At 36.4% G+C, this 13,623-nt stretch overlaps 1 protein-coding gene across 2 annotated transcripts; it reads left to right on the top strand.

Annotated features, from left to right (window-relative positions):
- Positions 1-10,132: 10,132 nt before the first annotated feature.
- Positions 10,133-13,055, top strand: LOC104238267 (succinate-semialdehyde dehydrogenase, mitochondrial). Of its 2 annotated transcripts, none has more exons than XM_009792589.2 (2): positions 10,133-10,248; positions 11,214-13,055. In XM_009792589.2, exon 2 carries the CDS (start codon positions 11,288-11,290, stop codon positions 12,848-12,850), a length of 1,563 nt encoding a protein of 520 aa, XP_009790891.1. In that variant the 5' UTR covers positions 10,133-10,248; positions 11,214-11,287; the 3' UTR covers positions 12,851-13,055. The 2 variants fall into 2 exon arrangements, with proteins under 2 accessions (XP_009790891.1, XP_009790897.1); XM_009792595.2 differs by having other exon boundaries at positions 10,155-10,248; positions 11,355-13,055.
- The last annotated feature ends 568 nt before the right edge of the window (positions 13,056-13,623 follow it).

The raw sequence follows: 13,623 nt of genomic DNA, 5'->3' as shown, positions 1-13,623 counted from the left end.
AAAAATCACATGCTCACAACTGCGAAATCTTCCCCCCAGCTACGGGTACAGAAACAAGCTCTCTCTAATTCTACTCTAATCTAAACACGGCTTTCTCAAGCATAGCATAGATAGTATAGAACTTAACTGCTGGCCAGACAATTAAGCAATTATGCACAGAATTAGAGAAACAACCACAAGATGATAATCCGAATTAACGAAGATGTAATTAATAAACGTTAATAATCATGTCAACCACAACCCTAGAATGTAGACTGCTTAGTCACTCATGTTCATAATAACAATTTTTCAAATATTTTGCATAAACAAATTACAAAGAAAAGAAAAAAGGATGAAGAACTCTATGATTTTCTCCTCCAAAAGGTGTCCACATGATGTCGTTGCCTCCGGTCTCCAAACAACTCTTCAAAGTGGCATTTTTAGGTCTATTTATATGTGTAGGAAAATACCTAAACGTGTAGGTCAAGTCCTAGTCAAATTAGGAGACGAAATAAATCTTCAAAACTCGGAATGGACCTGGCCCCAGGCCTGGCGTCGCCAGGCATAACGCCTGCTTAAGCTGGCCTTTGCCTGGCCTCGCCAAGTTAATGCCTGTTTTAGGCTGGCCTTTGCCTAGCCTCGCCAGCTTTCTTCTTTTCACTGTTCTCGAGCACACTTTCAGCATTTAAGTATCCCTTTGCTCTACTTTCATCCCCAATTCACCTACATATAAAATAGACTCCATTACGTGCAAATAAAGTGTAATTTATCATTAAAGCATGTAAAATACAAGGCACATAATGTACGAAACTATGGAATTATAGCCCCACATCAATACCCCACACTTAAATATTTCTCGTCCTTGAGCAATCAAACTACACTTATAGACACAACATTTTTAAACAATCCTCCTAACTCATCACACCAAGAATCTTTAAAATAGACTAAGCACAAGGGTGTAACATCTTCACCTCAAGATTTGAATCACAAATACCATGCATTATTCATAATTCACTCACTTACTCTAACATAGAGGTCAATGACATTACCTTTCCTTCATGTATCAAGTGCCCTCACGCAATAAAAGAGAGTATTCCACGCACAATAAAATTTAAGAATAATTAGGAACTCAAGATAGACAGAATTCACTCACTCTCAAAAATAACATTCATATGCCACAAAAAATGCACCATAGACTTACCCGTAGCGTAATACTCGATTAATCGAGCTCATTCAATCTAGGATCAAGTAGGACTTTCATTTATTGTAATGTAGGTTGCGGGTTGGATAGGATACATTTGGATATAAGTGATTACACCTCCCTTAAGCACTTTAACGTACACTTTAACATTCAAGTCCATACTTATGTCAAACCATAACTCCACCTTCACATCAATGTATATTAACTCCATATTTCTTTAAGCACAATTACCTCAAGAGTCACCATTATCACGGAATATTTTTCACAGCAATACAACTATTTTTTTCTTTTTTTTTCACTTCAAGTGGCTCTTATTTTTTTTAAAACAGTGCACCTTTCTCCTTATTTCATTAGTTCCACTCAAAAGCCAAACCAATCACCCCACACTTTAACTTTTACAAAGTTTATAACAATTCAAGTGCTCATGAGAGGTGAAAAGGTTCAATAGATGATTAATTCAGATGGGTAAGGCTTGTAATGTGGTTGCCAAAGAAACAGGATTACAAGCTCGGCGGGGTTAACTACGACACATAACATTTAGGCGGGTATAATATATATTCGGCTCAACAAAGAAACGCCTATATCACTTCCAAGACTGAACAAAACTACTATTTCGCTTTGCAAACATACGGGGCAAGTTCTAGACATCAAATGCAATACACAGAATAACACACAAACCTCACACACACATGGAACATATACAAGAGTCAAAAACTAAGCATAAGTGTCACAACCAAAGTACTCACTATTCTCAAGGCATAACAAAGTCAAGAGATATTGCTTCAATTCAATTCACATCACAATGGCTCTTCTCCCAAAAAATTAAAACTACCTACACCCGGTTCAAAAAAAATCCTTAGAAAAGAACCGCGACACAAACAAAAACCAAGGGGGGATTACTACACTACCTACAAAGAAATTTTTTTTGTCCTTTTTCTTTAGACTTAAATCCCTCAAGAAAACTGTCTAGGAGATCCATCATCGGGAAAAGTCCAATTTTTCTATGTTTTTTCGACTTTTTTTCCTAATAGCTACTAAAATACTACACAACTACAAATCACAAATAAGAAGTTAACATTTTTTTTTCTACATCCTATTAATCATCTAGAGAATTTTTCCAAATTCACACTTAAAAGAGTGAAATGTCCCCAATGTACAAATAAAGCAAAACAATAACGAGGGTGGATACGAAACACCCTGAAAGGCCAAAGACCGAAGCAATAGCAGCTCACGAGTACTCAGACTTTTCTCAGGCATGATCCTTTGTGTGGAACATCACACTTAGTTCTCACCATCGAACTCGCTTTTGCACTCTTCCAATGGCTTTGCTTCCAATTCTTATAATCCTACAAAACAAGAACAAAAACTACCACAATAATAAGAAAAATATAAAAGATAAAAGAAAACAGTAAAGATGGGTTGCCTCCCAACAAACGCCTGATTTAACGTCACGGTACGACTTAAACCACTTTCTGTCTCCATCCCGAACTTATGAATTGCGTCACCAATTTGACTTCAAGATTTTTGCTATGCTCTAGGGGTGGTGGGATAAATGTAATCGGGCTAAGCAACTAATTTCGCATTCAAATTGAGGAGCTAAAAGTGGAGAGTCAATTATTCGGCCATACTTTTATTGATGATGTCCATGTTGAGGAAAGCACACTAGAGTCCTGTGATGAAGTATATAATGTTATATTTGAAGACTCTAGTGTGCATACATATGAGGATGTAAATGATGATGCAGTTCTAGAGTTGGAATGCATTGGTCCTCATTCCATGCATTTTTCAATATTGTGCTTGGACGATGACATAGAAATCGAGTCATATGAGCCTTTGGAGGAGCCAATGGACAAGGAACAAGGTGCTTACATTCTGGAATTTATTGTGCCAGAGAGAAAGAATTATATACCTCATCGGAAGGCCAAGAAGTATAAGCTCTTTTTCAGTTTCACACAACTCAGAACTATTTTGTTGGGCATTAGACGCATTAACCTTTGCAATCAATTGAGCTCCCAAGTCGTGAATAGCATTGCTAAATTTTTCGATCTTGTCCCAGTTCAACTCTTCCTTCTATTAAGTCTTTTATCCCATCTGTAATTTTCTCACATTGAGCCTTATATATTCCTAACTTTTCTGCTTATTCTACCAGCCAAGTTTGACTCAAAATCTCTTCTTTTTCAAAATTTTCCTCTTGTTGGTACTCGCTCTCTTCATTCAACTCTTCCATATTAGTCTTCATTCCTGTGATTGTTTCCCTCATTCTTTTCATATCTTTTTTGAGTTTATCCTGTTGCTCTGCTACTTGCCTCAGAAATATATGCATCACGTTCCATATCCTGCACTTCATTGCCCATATCAAACTCACAAACACTGTTAGCAAGATCATAATAAGGGCTCAGATAAGGATGAAAAAAATTAGGACAACTATCCCAATGACCATCTTGATCACCACACATATTACAAATATTTCACTCAAAGGATTGAGATTGTGAGCACAACTTGCTCCCAGGAATATTCTGATAATTTTTCCACCAATGAGGTCCTCCACAATATGGACAAGGATCATCATAGTAAGAATAACCATCATACGAGCAATTTTCATTCCAAGATGTCACATCAAAATAAGAAAAGAAAATACTAAGCAAATAAGAAAATTAAAAAAGTTGAACAAAAATCAACTAAAAGCTTAACTTAGATAAACAATCAATAACTAAGTCCCCGGCAACGACGCCAAAAACTTGTTGGGACTAAACACACACGCAAGTATACGTGATCGTCAAGTAATAAAGTGACTCAAAAGTCGGATATCGCACACACAGAGACTTAGATTGACCGTTAACTAAATAAACTGAAATTAATTAATTGTCCAAGATATTTGAGAGTGATATTTTTCTATTAATCTACTATTGCGGAAATTAAATAAATAACACCTAAATTATCAAGAATGCGATTTTGTATGACGAGATTTTACTTCAGATGAGATGAAAATTCCAGGGTTGTGGTTGGTTTATCAATCCTATTAAGTTCAATAATCACACTCGTTAATCCAGATTATTTATGGTTGCTAATTAACCAGTTCTCTTATATGAATAGCATGTTCTCACAATACTACTCGCCTGCCACAATATATCAACCCTATATTCCTATGGTATTTAGTCTATCATGAACGAATATGATACGGTATTTAATTAAGCAAGATTGTTAGGTATATTCCTATCCTAACCGCGAAATCTTCCCTTGAGCCACGGGTTCAGAAACAAGCTCTCTCTAATTCTACTCTAATCTAAACACGGCTTTCCCAAACATAGCATAAATAGTAAATAGAACTCAACAGCTAGCCAGACAATTAAGCAATTATATACATAATTAGAGAAACAACCACAAGATGATAATCCGAATTAACGAAGACATAATTAAATAAACGTTAATAATCATGTCAACCATAACCCTAGAACATATAGTGCTTAGCCACTCATGTTCATAATAATAATTTTCCAAGTATTTTGCATAAACAAATTACAAAGAAAAGAAAAATGGATGAAGAACTCTAGGATTTTCTCTTCCAAAAGTTGTCCACGTGATGTCCTTGCCTCCGGTCGCCAAAAAACTCTTCAAAGTGGTGTTTTTAGGTCTATTTATATATGTAGAAAATGACCTAAACGTGTGGGTCAAGTCCTAGTCAAACCAAGAGACGAAATAAATCTTCAAAACTCGGAATGGACCTGGCCCCAGGCCTGGCGTCGCCAGGCATAACGCCTGGTTAAGCTAGCCTTTGCTTGGCCTCGCCAGGCTAACGCCTGCTTTAGGCTGGCCTAGCCAACTTTCTCCTTTTCACTGTTCTCGAGCACACTTTCAATATTTAAGTATCCCTTTTGCTCTACTTTCATCTCCAATTCACCTACACATAAAATAGACTCCACTATGCACAAATAAAGTGTCATTTATCATTAAAGCATGTAAATTTCAAGGCACACAATGTACGAAACTATAGAATTATAGTCACACATCACTTCATAACTCGTTCATGACTTTCATTCTGAACGTTGTGAGCCTAGTGTGTAATAAATAAAGACTTGGGTTTGATGCCCATGAGTCTCAGTCTAGATTACTCAGCATGTCATAAACAATTGAAGTTTCAGTTTTCATAATCAGTTCAAAAATACATGTCTCAGTCTAGTCCTATTCAGTATTCCAGCATTATGCAACTCAATATGATTCAGTATTTCAACATCACATATTGCAGTATGATTCTCAGTTCCTGAATTTAAATCCCTGAATATTGAACACCTGATTTGGGCTTGAGGTCATTGTTTATATGTTTTATGCATATTTGGGCCTAAGGCCGTAGTTTATGTTTTATGCATGTTTGGGCCTGAGGCCGTAATTTATACTTTATGTATTTTTTGGGCCTGATGTCATAGTTATTTTAACGTATACTTGGGCCTAAGGCTGTAACTTGTGTAATTATATATTGGGTCTGAGGCTATAGTTTATTCAGATAAACAGGTTGTTCATCATTCAGAAGAGGGAGTATTCATATCCTTACTTCCTTTGTTCAGTTCAGTTATCAGTTATCATTTCAGTTATCAGTTATCATTTCAGTTTCAGTTTCAACAGTTATCATTTCAGTTATCAATTATCAATTCTCAGTTATCAGCTCAGTATCAGTTTCAGCATTTATAGTTCTTTCTTTCAATTGCTTCATGCAAGTGCAATTCAAATGTACTGATGTCCCTTTTGGCCGGGGCCTGCATTTTATGATGCAAGTAACTATTTATAGGTTGATGATTCAGAGCGCTAGGATTCTCGTACTAGCTATTTGGTGATCCCCAGTTCTTTCGGGGCATTATCATTACCTTACAGTCTTTGGTATTTTCAGATAATTTGTGTTTTCAGTACTTCATTAGAGGCTTCATAGACTAGAGTAACAGTTAGACAGAGTCGCATGCTTTTCATGTTAAGCAATGTTTGCTACATATATGTTTCAGAATTATAGTAGTGTTTCCGCACTTGACAGACTTTCAGTATATCAACATGCGTTAGTTTATCTTCCGCATTCAGTATGTTATGATCTCACATGTTATTCAGCCAGCCAGTTGGTTCGCTCGATCACATGTAGTCAGGCACCAGGTACCGTGTTACATCCAAGCCTAGGTTCGAGGCGTGACAGTGGGCTAGGTTACTCCATGTCAGATACGTTCAGCACAGATGTACATGGACAAGTCATGTTAAACCAACTGACTCCTACATTTGAAAAAGCATGATCAAAGCTCACGACCTCCTTCAAGCTGACTTTTCTTGGAATGTAGGGGATGACTCAACCATCAATCTATGGACTAAAAGCTGGTTACCATCCAACAACTGCCTCCGCCAAACCATCGAAGGCCCCCTCAATCACCTGAGCTAACCTTATAGTTTTGATGATCATTTTCAATAACTCTTGGTCGTTTGACAACCTCTCAATTATTCTTTCCCCTATGGTCCTTACCCAGATCAACCATACCTACATCTCTTTCACCATCCCAACGTCGATTCCTCTTTTTAGAATCAAGCAACGGATCACTTCTATTTCACCAAATCAGCATACCTGCTACAACTACAACTCTCTCAACAACTCCCACAAATCAACCACACCAATTACTCTTGGATTTGGCACCTCCATTGTATAAATAAGCTCGATTTTTCCTATGGCTCATGCTCCAACACAAATTTTCAACGAGGGATTTTCTATCCAAACGAGACATATTACAATCCAATTCATGTTATTTCTGCCCCGACTCTATGAAGGACATTCCCCATACATTCTTCCACTGCCCCAAAGCCAGCCAATTATAGTCCTTCTTTAATATCTCCTTACCACAACAAGATAACCTTGCCCCTTGGCTCAAGAAACTGTGTAACAATGCCTCTACTATCACTATTCCACACGCTGTTATTCCCACCTCTTACTCTACTTTCCTACCAATCATTCTCTAGAACAGAAATTCTAACCTATTCAATTACACCTCCACACCTACTTGTCCTATAACAATCATCTTGCAAACTATGAAATATATCACTATCACTGCCCCAACCCCTTCAAATCTCAAGCACTCCATCCCCATCAATTGCCTCTCGCCATCGCCAACGCACTATAAACTTAAAATATATGGTTCTTTGAATCCCGACAGCCACATCAGTAGCGTGAGGGGGATGATCAGAGATCACACGAGCTCATGTGTCGTGGGCCACGCCAAGAGCACCATTGCCATGATTGCCCTACATGCTAAACTACTTGCCCTATTAGCAGGATTGGAACTTGCTTTAACCAAAAATCTTTTCCACTCTCAAGTATTATGCAATTTATTTATCACTCATAGTCATCGCTACTCATAGATTTTTTATGATTGCAGTTTTCTTCTTGATGCTATGGGACTGGACGCGATATGCCACATATTTTGGGAGGGTAGTACTGTGGCAGATGCACTGACAAAATATGCACGAAAATTGACTCTTCCAACTCCAGAAGTGGATAATACAATGTTCTAGGACACACCTCCTCATTCTGTTTTAAATGCTTTCATTAAGGACAAATTGGGAAGGATCGCTATGCGATCACTGCCCCTAGTTTGTAATAACTAGATACTCTTTTTCTTTTAGTAATGAGGTATTCCATTTCCTTAGCAAAAAAAAAAGATATTTATGAGTTCTTGGTGATAGTCTTCTCGCTGACGAATGTAGCTTCTCAATCCTCTTGATATGAACGAAGTTTCTAGTAAAAAGGGGTAGCTCGGAGCACAAACCACTGATCGAGGAAGCCATGCCCAGTAATGTCTCTACTCTACTAGTCCTACTACTAGATACTAGATAGAAAGGTCGGTTCTTGTTTAGGAAAGGATCAAGGATCTTATTTCGAAGCAATCTTTGGAGTTTTTCTTATCCGAACAGGTCTTGCAAAAAAATAGGATTTCATATTGAGCTTCAAATATACGCTATTGGGATGGGATGGCTCCTACTAGCTCTCCCCTGCAAGAATCGCACGTGTGAGTTCCCCCACATTAAGCATTTCTTATTCACGCAGGGTTCGAGGAAGAGACACATATTTAGTGATGTGATATAGATAGCCTACTCCAATATAAGTATTAGTGGTTACTTTCACGGCTCGAACCCGTGATCTATATGTCACATGAAGACAACTTTTTCGTTACTTCAAGGCTCTGCAAAGAGAATTTTATAGTATAGTGACAAAATGAATTCAAAAATATTATTTTATATTACTGGTTCAAATCTTAAGTGTGATACTCTAATTTTATTTTTAAATTCCCTTTTAGGAATCTGCCATTACATACAATCCACCCTAGTTCAAATTGAGCCAAACTAACAAGTCGGGGATCATATGCAGTTTAAAAGAAAAAATGGATTGCGGAGGAGAAGTGTGAGAAGTTTGTATATTTGATGGCTTTCCAACAATTAATTTTTAGAGAAGTACATTTGATGAAAATTTGAGAAACAAAATTATATTTGGATATTCTTTAGAAATCTTGTGAATATTCCATCTTTCTGCATAGAAAAGTGCTTTCCAATCAAAAAGTACTTTCCTAGAATATTGTTCTCAAAACTCTTTCAGATTTTGAAAAATATCCACTCTTTATTAATGTTCGAGTTATCCAAGCCCAACATTTGAATTTGTTAGAATCAGAATCTAATAAAATTATTGAAGTTAATTTTCATCATCGAATTACCAAAGCAGCAAAAATACCTAAGCGGGAACAATTCGACCTGAAAATACTAAACAGTAGATTAAATTTAGCACATGAATTACTTTTAACAAATCGCTCAATTGTTTCAAAATTTAGACGGATTGAATCATGATGTTTTGTACTTGACTCAATGAGTTGAACTTAAATAATTCATTAAACTATTGGGTCAAAATAAGTTAAAATATTATATCCTGAAGGGTAAAAATGCAACGAAAAACCCAAACGTATAAAATCTAATTTGGAAACTGAAAATATATGAATTTGGGAGAATTTAAGCTAATATTTTAGAAAAATACTTCAACTTTTACATCTTTGGAAGGCAAAATATAAAATTTAACTCATTTTTTGACCATTCTTGATCCAACTCATTTTGAATCAAGCAAATTTCGGACAAATTGAGTTATGACTTGTTTATTAAGAGCTCGTTTGGGTTAGTTGGTAGTAAATATTTGATAAGTATTAAATATTGATAAGCAAATTTAAGTGTTGAAACTGATTTTATAATAAAAAAATTATATTTGAATAACTGGTGAAACTGATAGTAAGCAATTCGTGCGTTTGATAAAAAGTACTATCAATTGTTCTTTTGATAAAATAACTGTATATTTGTAAGGTAAAGGAGGTCCACAAATGTAGAATGGAGAGAAAGCTAAGATTTTGTTTTGAGAACTAGAAAAAATATTAATGATAAAATCGTAAAAATTTTGGTTGAACTATAAGTAAAATTATAAGCTGAAAAGTCATAAGTTGGGGTTGATAAGCTTATGGCTTTTCACTTTGGATATTTAGCAAATGCCTAAATAAGGTTAAAGGTACTTATATACAGTTTAACCAGCTTATAAGCTTACCCTAATATGCTTTTAATTTGATTTGTATTACCTTCCAAAATTTGACTTATCCGCGTATTTGTCTCAATTTATGTGATTGACTAGTTTGTTCAAAAACAATGTTACCTATATGTGATTTAATTTTAAAATTTTTATTTTGATATTTAGTAAGATTATTTATGATGACACAAATATTTTAAAGGAAATTTTGTTTACCCAATTGATTCAGTGATAGCACTGTTAGTTTTTAGGTCTCCATATTGTTAAATGGACTAAACCTGCTCAACTTTATCAAACTTAAAGGACTATAGGTGGTCAGGGTAATAGGTAAAGGACAAAGTTAGAATTTTGACTAAAAACTGTGCGGTGGTATTAATTTAAGGATTAAGCATTTTGTAATGCAAGATAAGAACAGTGACACACCCGTTTCCTTATACTAAACCACAGCGGGCGCCGTCCTCTCTCTTCCGTTGTCTTTCTTCTGCAATTCACAATAAAAAAGGTCAGTTTGCTGTCCCTCAGTCTTATCGTGATTTTTATTTACTTCTCTGACGCTGAGATTGATTTATGGTAGTTTGATTTCCATTTTCTTTTCAAGTAGCTGTTGTAATTCAATTCCTTGAAAAAGTGGTCTGATTATGCCTTTCCCTGTGTGTTTTTATGGGAATATTTATATTTATATTGGGGAACATTATTATGTCTTTCTGAAAAGGTGGAATAAAGCGGATCTTCTGTGTTGTGAAAGTGGACTTTCTGTGTGAGGTGGGGGCATGGTTGTTTGATAACTTGACTGATCAAATCGCAGGAGAATTACTAGTATCTAACTTCTAATTTTGAAATTTAGCTTAGGTAATTTACAGTTATTTTTAATGATTTATTGATACAAATGTGTAAACTTCAGTGACCATGCGTGAAATGAACTCGATAATTAATTGGTGTCGCTGAAATGATATACCTTTGATACCGAATTGCTTGAGGACTTACATATGATCGCTGTATTCTTTTGTTTTACTGATCGGGTAGGCAGCTGGATTTGCGGTTGATTGATATTTTAAATGGATTTGCAACTCCATCAGTCTCTCTCTCTTGTTGGTTGTAAGAGAAAAGCATAGAAGTGACATGAATTTTCTTAATTTGTTAAAATTTAGGAAAGCACATAAACTTAGAGGCATTGCACTCCTCTTCCATCTCAGCTTTGTCTTCTTTTTTTCCACTTTCGGAGTGGTGCCCGTTTGATTTCATTCCATAAGTAATCGCACATTTCTTGTTTTAATAATCTTATTGAATTACATTCTCCAAGTACTGAGTACTAAGTAGCTCTTCTGAAGAAAAACAAGTAAACACGTGCAACAATAATCAGACATAAAATGTAATTCCTTCTTTTTTTCTTTTTTTTGCTCTTCTCTAAAAGAACTACATTGTTATGTCTGATTATTGTTGCACATCTTTACTTCTTTTTTTCTTCAGGAATCAGGAAAGTAACGTACTACTTGAAGTAAGCATTGGATATTTGAAGTTGGAATTTTGGTGTGCTGAAGCAAATGATTCGTGGGCGAATGAGAATGGCACTTTCTGCTGGTGCAATGTTATATCATTCCTCACTTTCAGGTCCCGTGCGTCTGATGACGACGGAAGCACAAAGTGTTGCTGCTAAGCTGAAAAGCTCTGGATTGTTGCGGAGTCAGGCTCTTATTGGAGGGAAATGGGTTGATTCATATGATGGGAAGACTATAAAGGTATACAACCCTGCAACAGGAGAGGTAATAACAGATGTGGCATGCATGGGTGGGAAGGAGACAAATGATGCAATTTCTTCTGCCTATGATGCATTTAGTTCTTGGAGCAAACTTACTGCTGCTGAAAGGAGCAAATGTTTAAGGAAGTGGTATGATTTGATAATGGCCCACAAAGAAGAACTTGGAGAACTAATGACACTAGAGCAAGGGAAGCCTCTAAAAGAGGCTATTGGTGAAGTTAGTTATGGGGCTGGTTTTATTGAGTTCTCCGCTGAAGAGGCTAAACGTATATATGGTGACATCATTCCATCACCATTAGCAGATAGGCGTTTATTTGTTTTAAAGCAACCAGTTGGTGTTGTTGGTGCAATTACACCTTGGAATTTTCCCTTGGCTATGATTACCCGAAAGGTCGGCCCTGCTCTTGCTTGTGGTTGTACAGTGGTGATAAAACCTTCTGAACTCACGCCCTTGACTGCTTTAGCAGCAGCTGAACTCTCCCTTCAAGCTGGAATACCACCGGGCGTGGTGAATGTTGTTATGGGAAATGCATCTGATATTGGAGATGCACTGCTTGCGAGTCCACAAGTAAGAAAACTTACCTTCACAGGTTCGACCATTGTTGGGAAAAAATTAATGGCAGGTGCTGCTGCCACTGTTAAGAAGGTATCTCTTGAGCTAGGAGGTAATGCACCTTGCATCATCTTTGATGATGCAGACATTGAAGTAGCTTTGAAAGGAGCTCTGGCAACAAAGTTCCGCAACACTGGACAAACATGCGTATGTGCCAATAGAATACTTGTGCAAGAAGGGATATATGAAAAATTTGCAAATGCTTTTGCAAAAGCTGTCCAAAGCATGAAAGTTGGAGATGGTTTCAGTGAAGGCGTGGAGCAGGGACCTCTAATTAATGAAGCAGCAGTAAAGAAGGTTGAATCTTTTGTAGAAGACGCTACTTCAAAGGGGGCCAAAGTCCTCGTTGGGGGGAAGAGACATAGCCTTGGCATGACCTTCTATGAGCCTACAGTCGTAACTGGAGTTAATAGTGAGATGCTCTTGTCGAGGGAGGAAGTATTTGGGCCTGTCGCCCCTCTTTTGAAGTTCAAAACAGAGGAAGATGCAATCCATATGGCTAATGACACCAATGCAGGTTTAGCTGCTTATATATTCTCGACAAATATTCAAAGAGCTTGGCGTGTCACTGAAGCTCTTGAATATGGAATCGTTGGAGTTAATGAAGGACTAGTTTCAACTGAGGTAGCTCCATTTGGGGGCGTGAAACAATCAGGTCTTGGCCGTGAAGGTTCTAAATACGGGTTGGATGAATATTTGGAGATGAAATATGTGTGTTTGGGAAGTATGAGCTAAGTCGTTAATGTAAATTCTGATTAATAAGGGATGCCATGGCGTCAGTCTTAGTTTGGGGATAATATGCATTTTTAGTTTCTGTATTTCCTACTGAGAAAAGACAGACGAGGCACACACTCAGAAATAAAACAGTTATGAATTGTACTATTGTTGCCTTGTTCTTTTCAACAATAGCTTTATTAGATGTGTAAAATTCCTTTTGTTAGTTCTTTTTTTCGAGTACTGTTTTGCTGCTCACTAGTGCAAAGATAAGTTTTTTTGACTCATATGTTAGACATTTGAAGTACAATCCTAAAGACTTCCTAACCAAAACACGACAGATGAGTTCTTATTCCATTGTTAAGCATGTAAATAAGAAAAAAGGTTTAAGATACTCATTTAAGGAATCTATTGAGTCAAATTCTTAATTGACCTTTCTCCTTTACTTGATATTTATACCAAATTATATGAATATATAATATTATATCTAAGCATCAACCAAAAGATAGAAAACAATGGAAGTTACAAAACCTTTGAGGTGATGCCAACTAGAAGACTTAGTATATTAGAGATATACCACTAGAGTATATTAGAGAGTAACTAGTGTGTGATAATCCTCAAGTAGCGAGTGCTAAAATTCTATGGTCTAAACAAAACATTTACGATATTAAGGATATATACAACTGATTTCAATCTATCTTGAGATTGAAGCTTAATAATAGTTATTGTTATAGCAACATAGTGGTGGCAAGATGTTTAAAAAACAGTTATCCATCCATATTATTCACAAAAAA

This window comes from Nicotiana sylvestris, chromosome 1 (genome assembly GCF_000393655.2).
Source record: "Nicotiana sylvestris chromosome 1, ASM39365v2, whole genome shotgun sequence".
Lineage (NCBI taxonomy): Eukaryota > Viridiplantae > Streptophyta > Magnoliopsida > Solanales > Solanaceae > Nicotiana > Nicotiana sylvestris.
The sequence above is the reverse complement of the archived record's forward strand: the minus strand, read 5'-3'. Positions and strand labels throughout refer to the sequence as shown.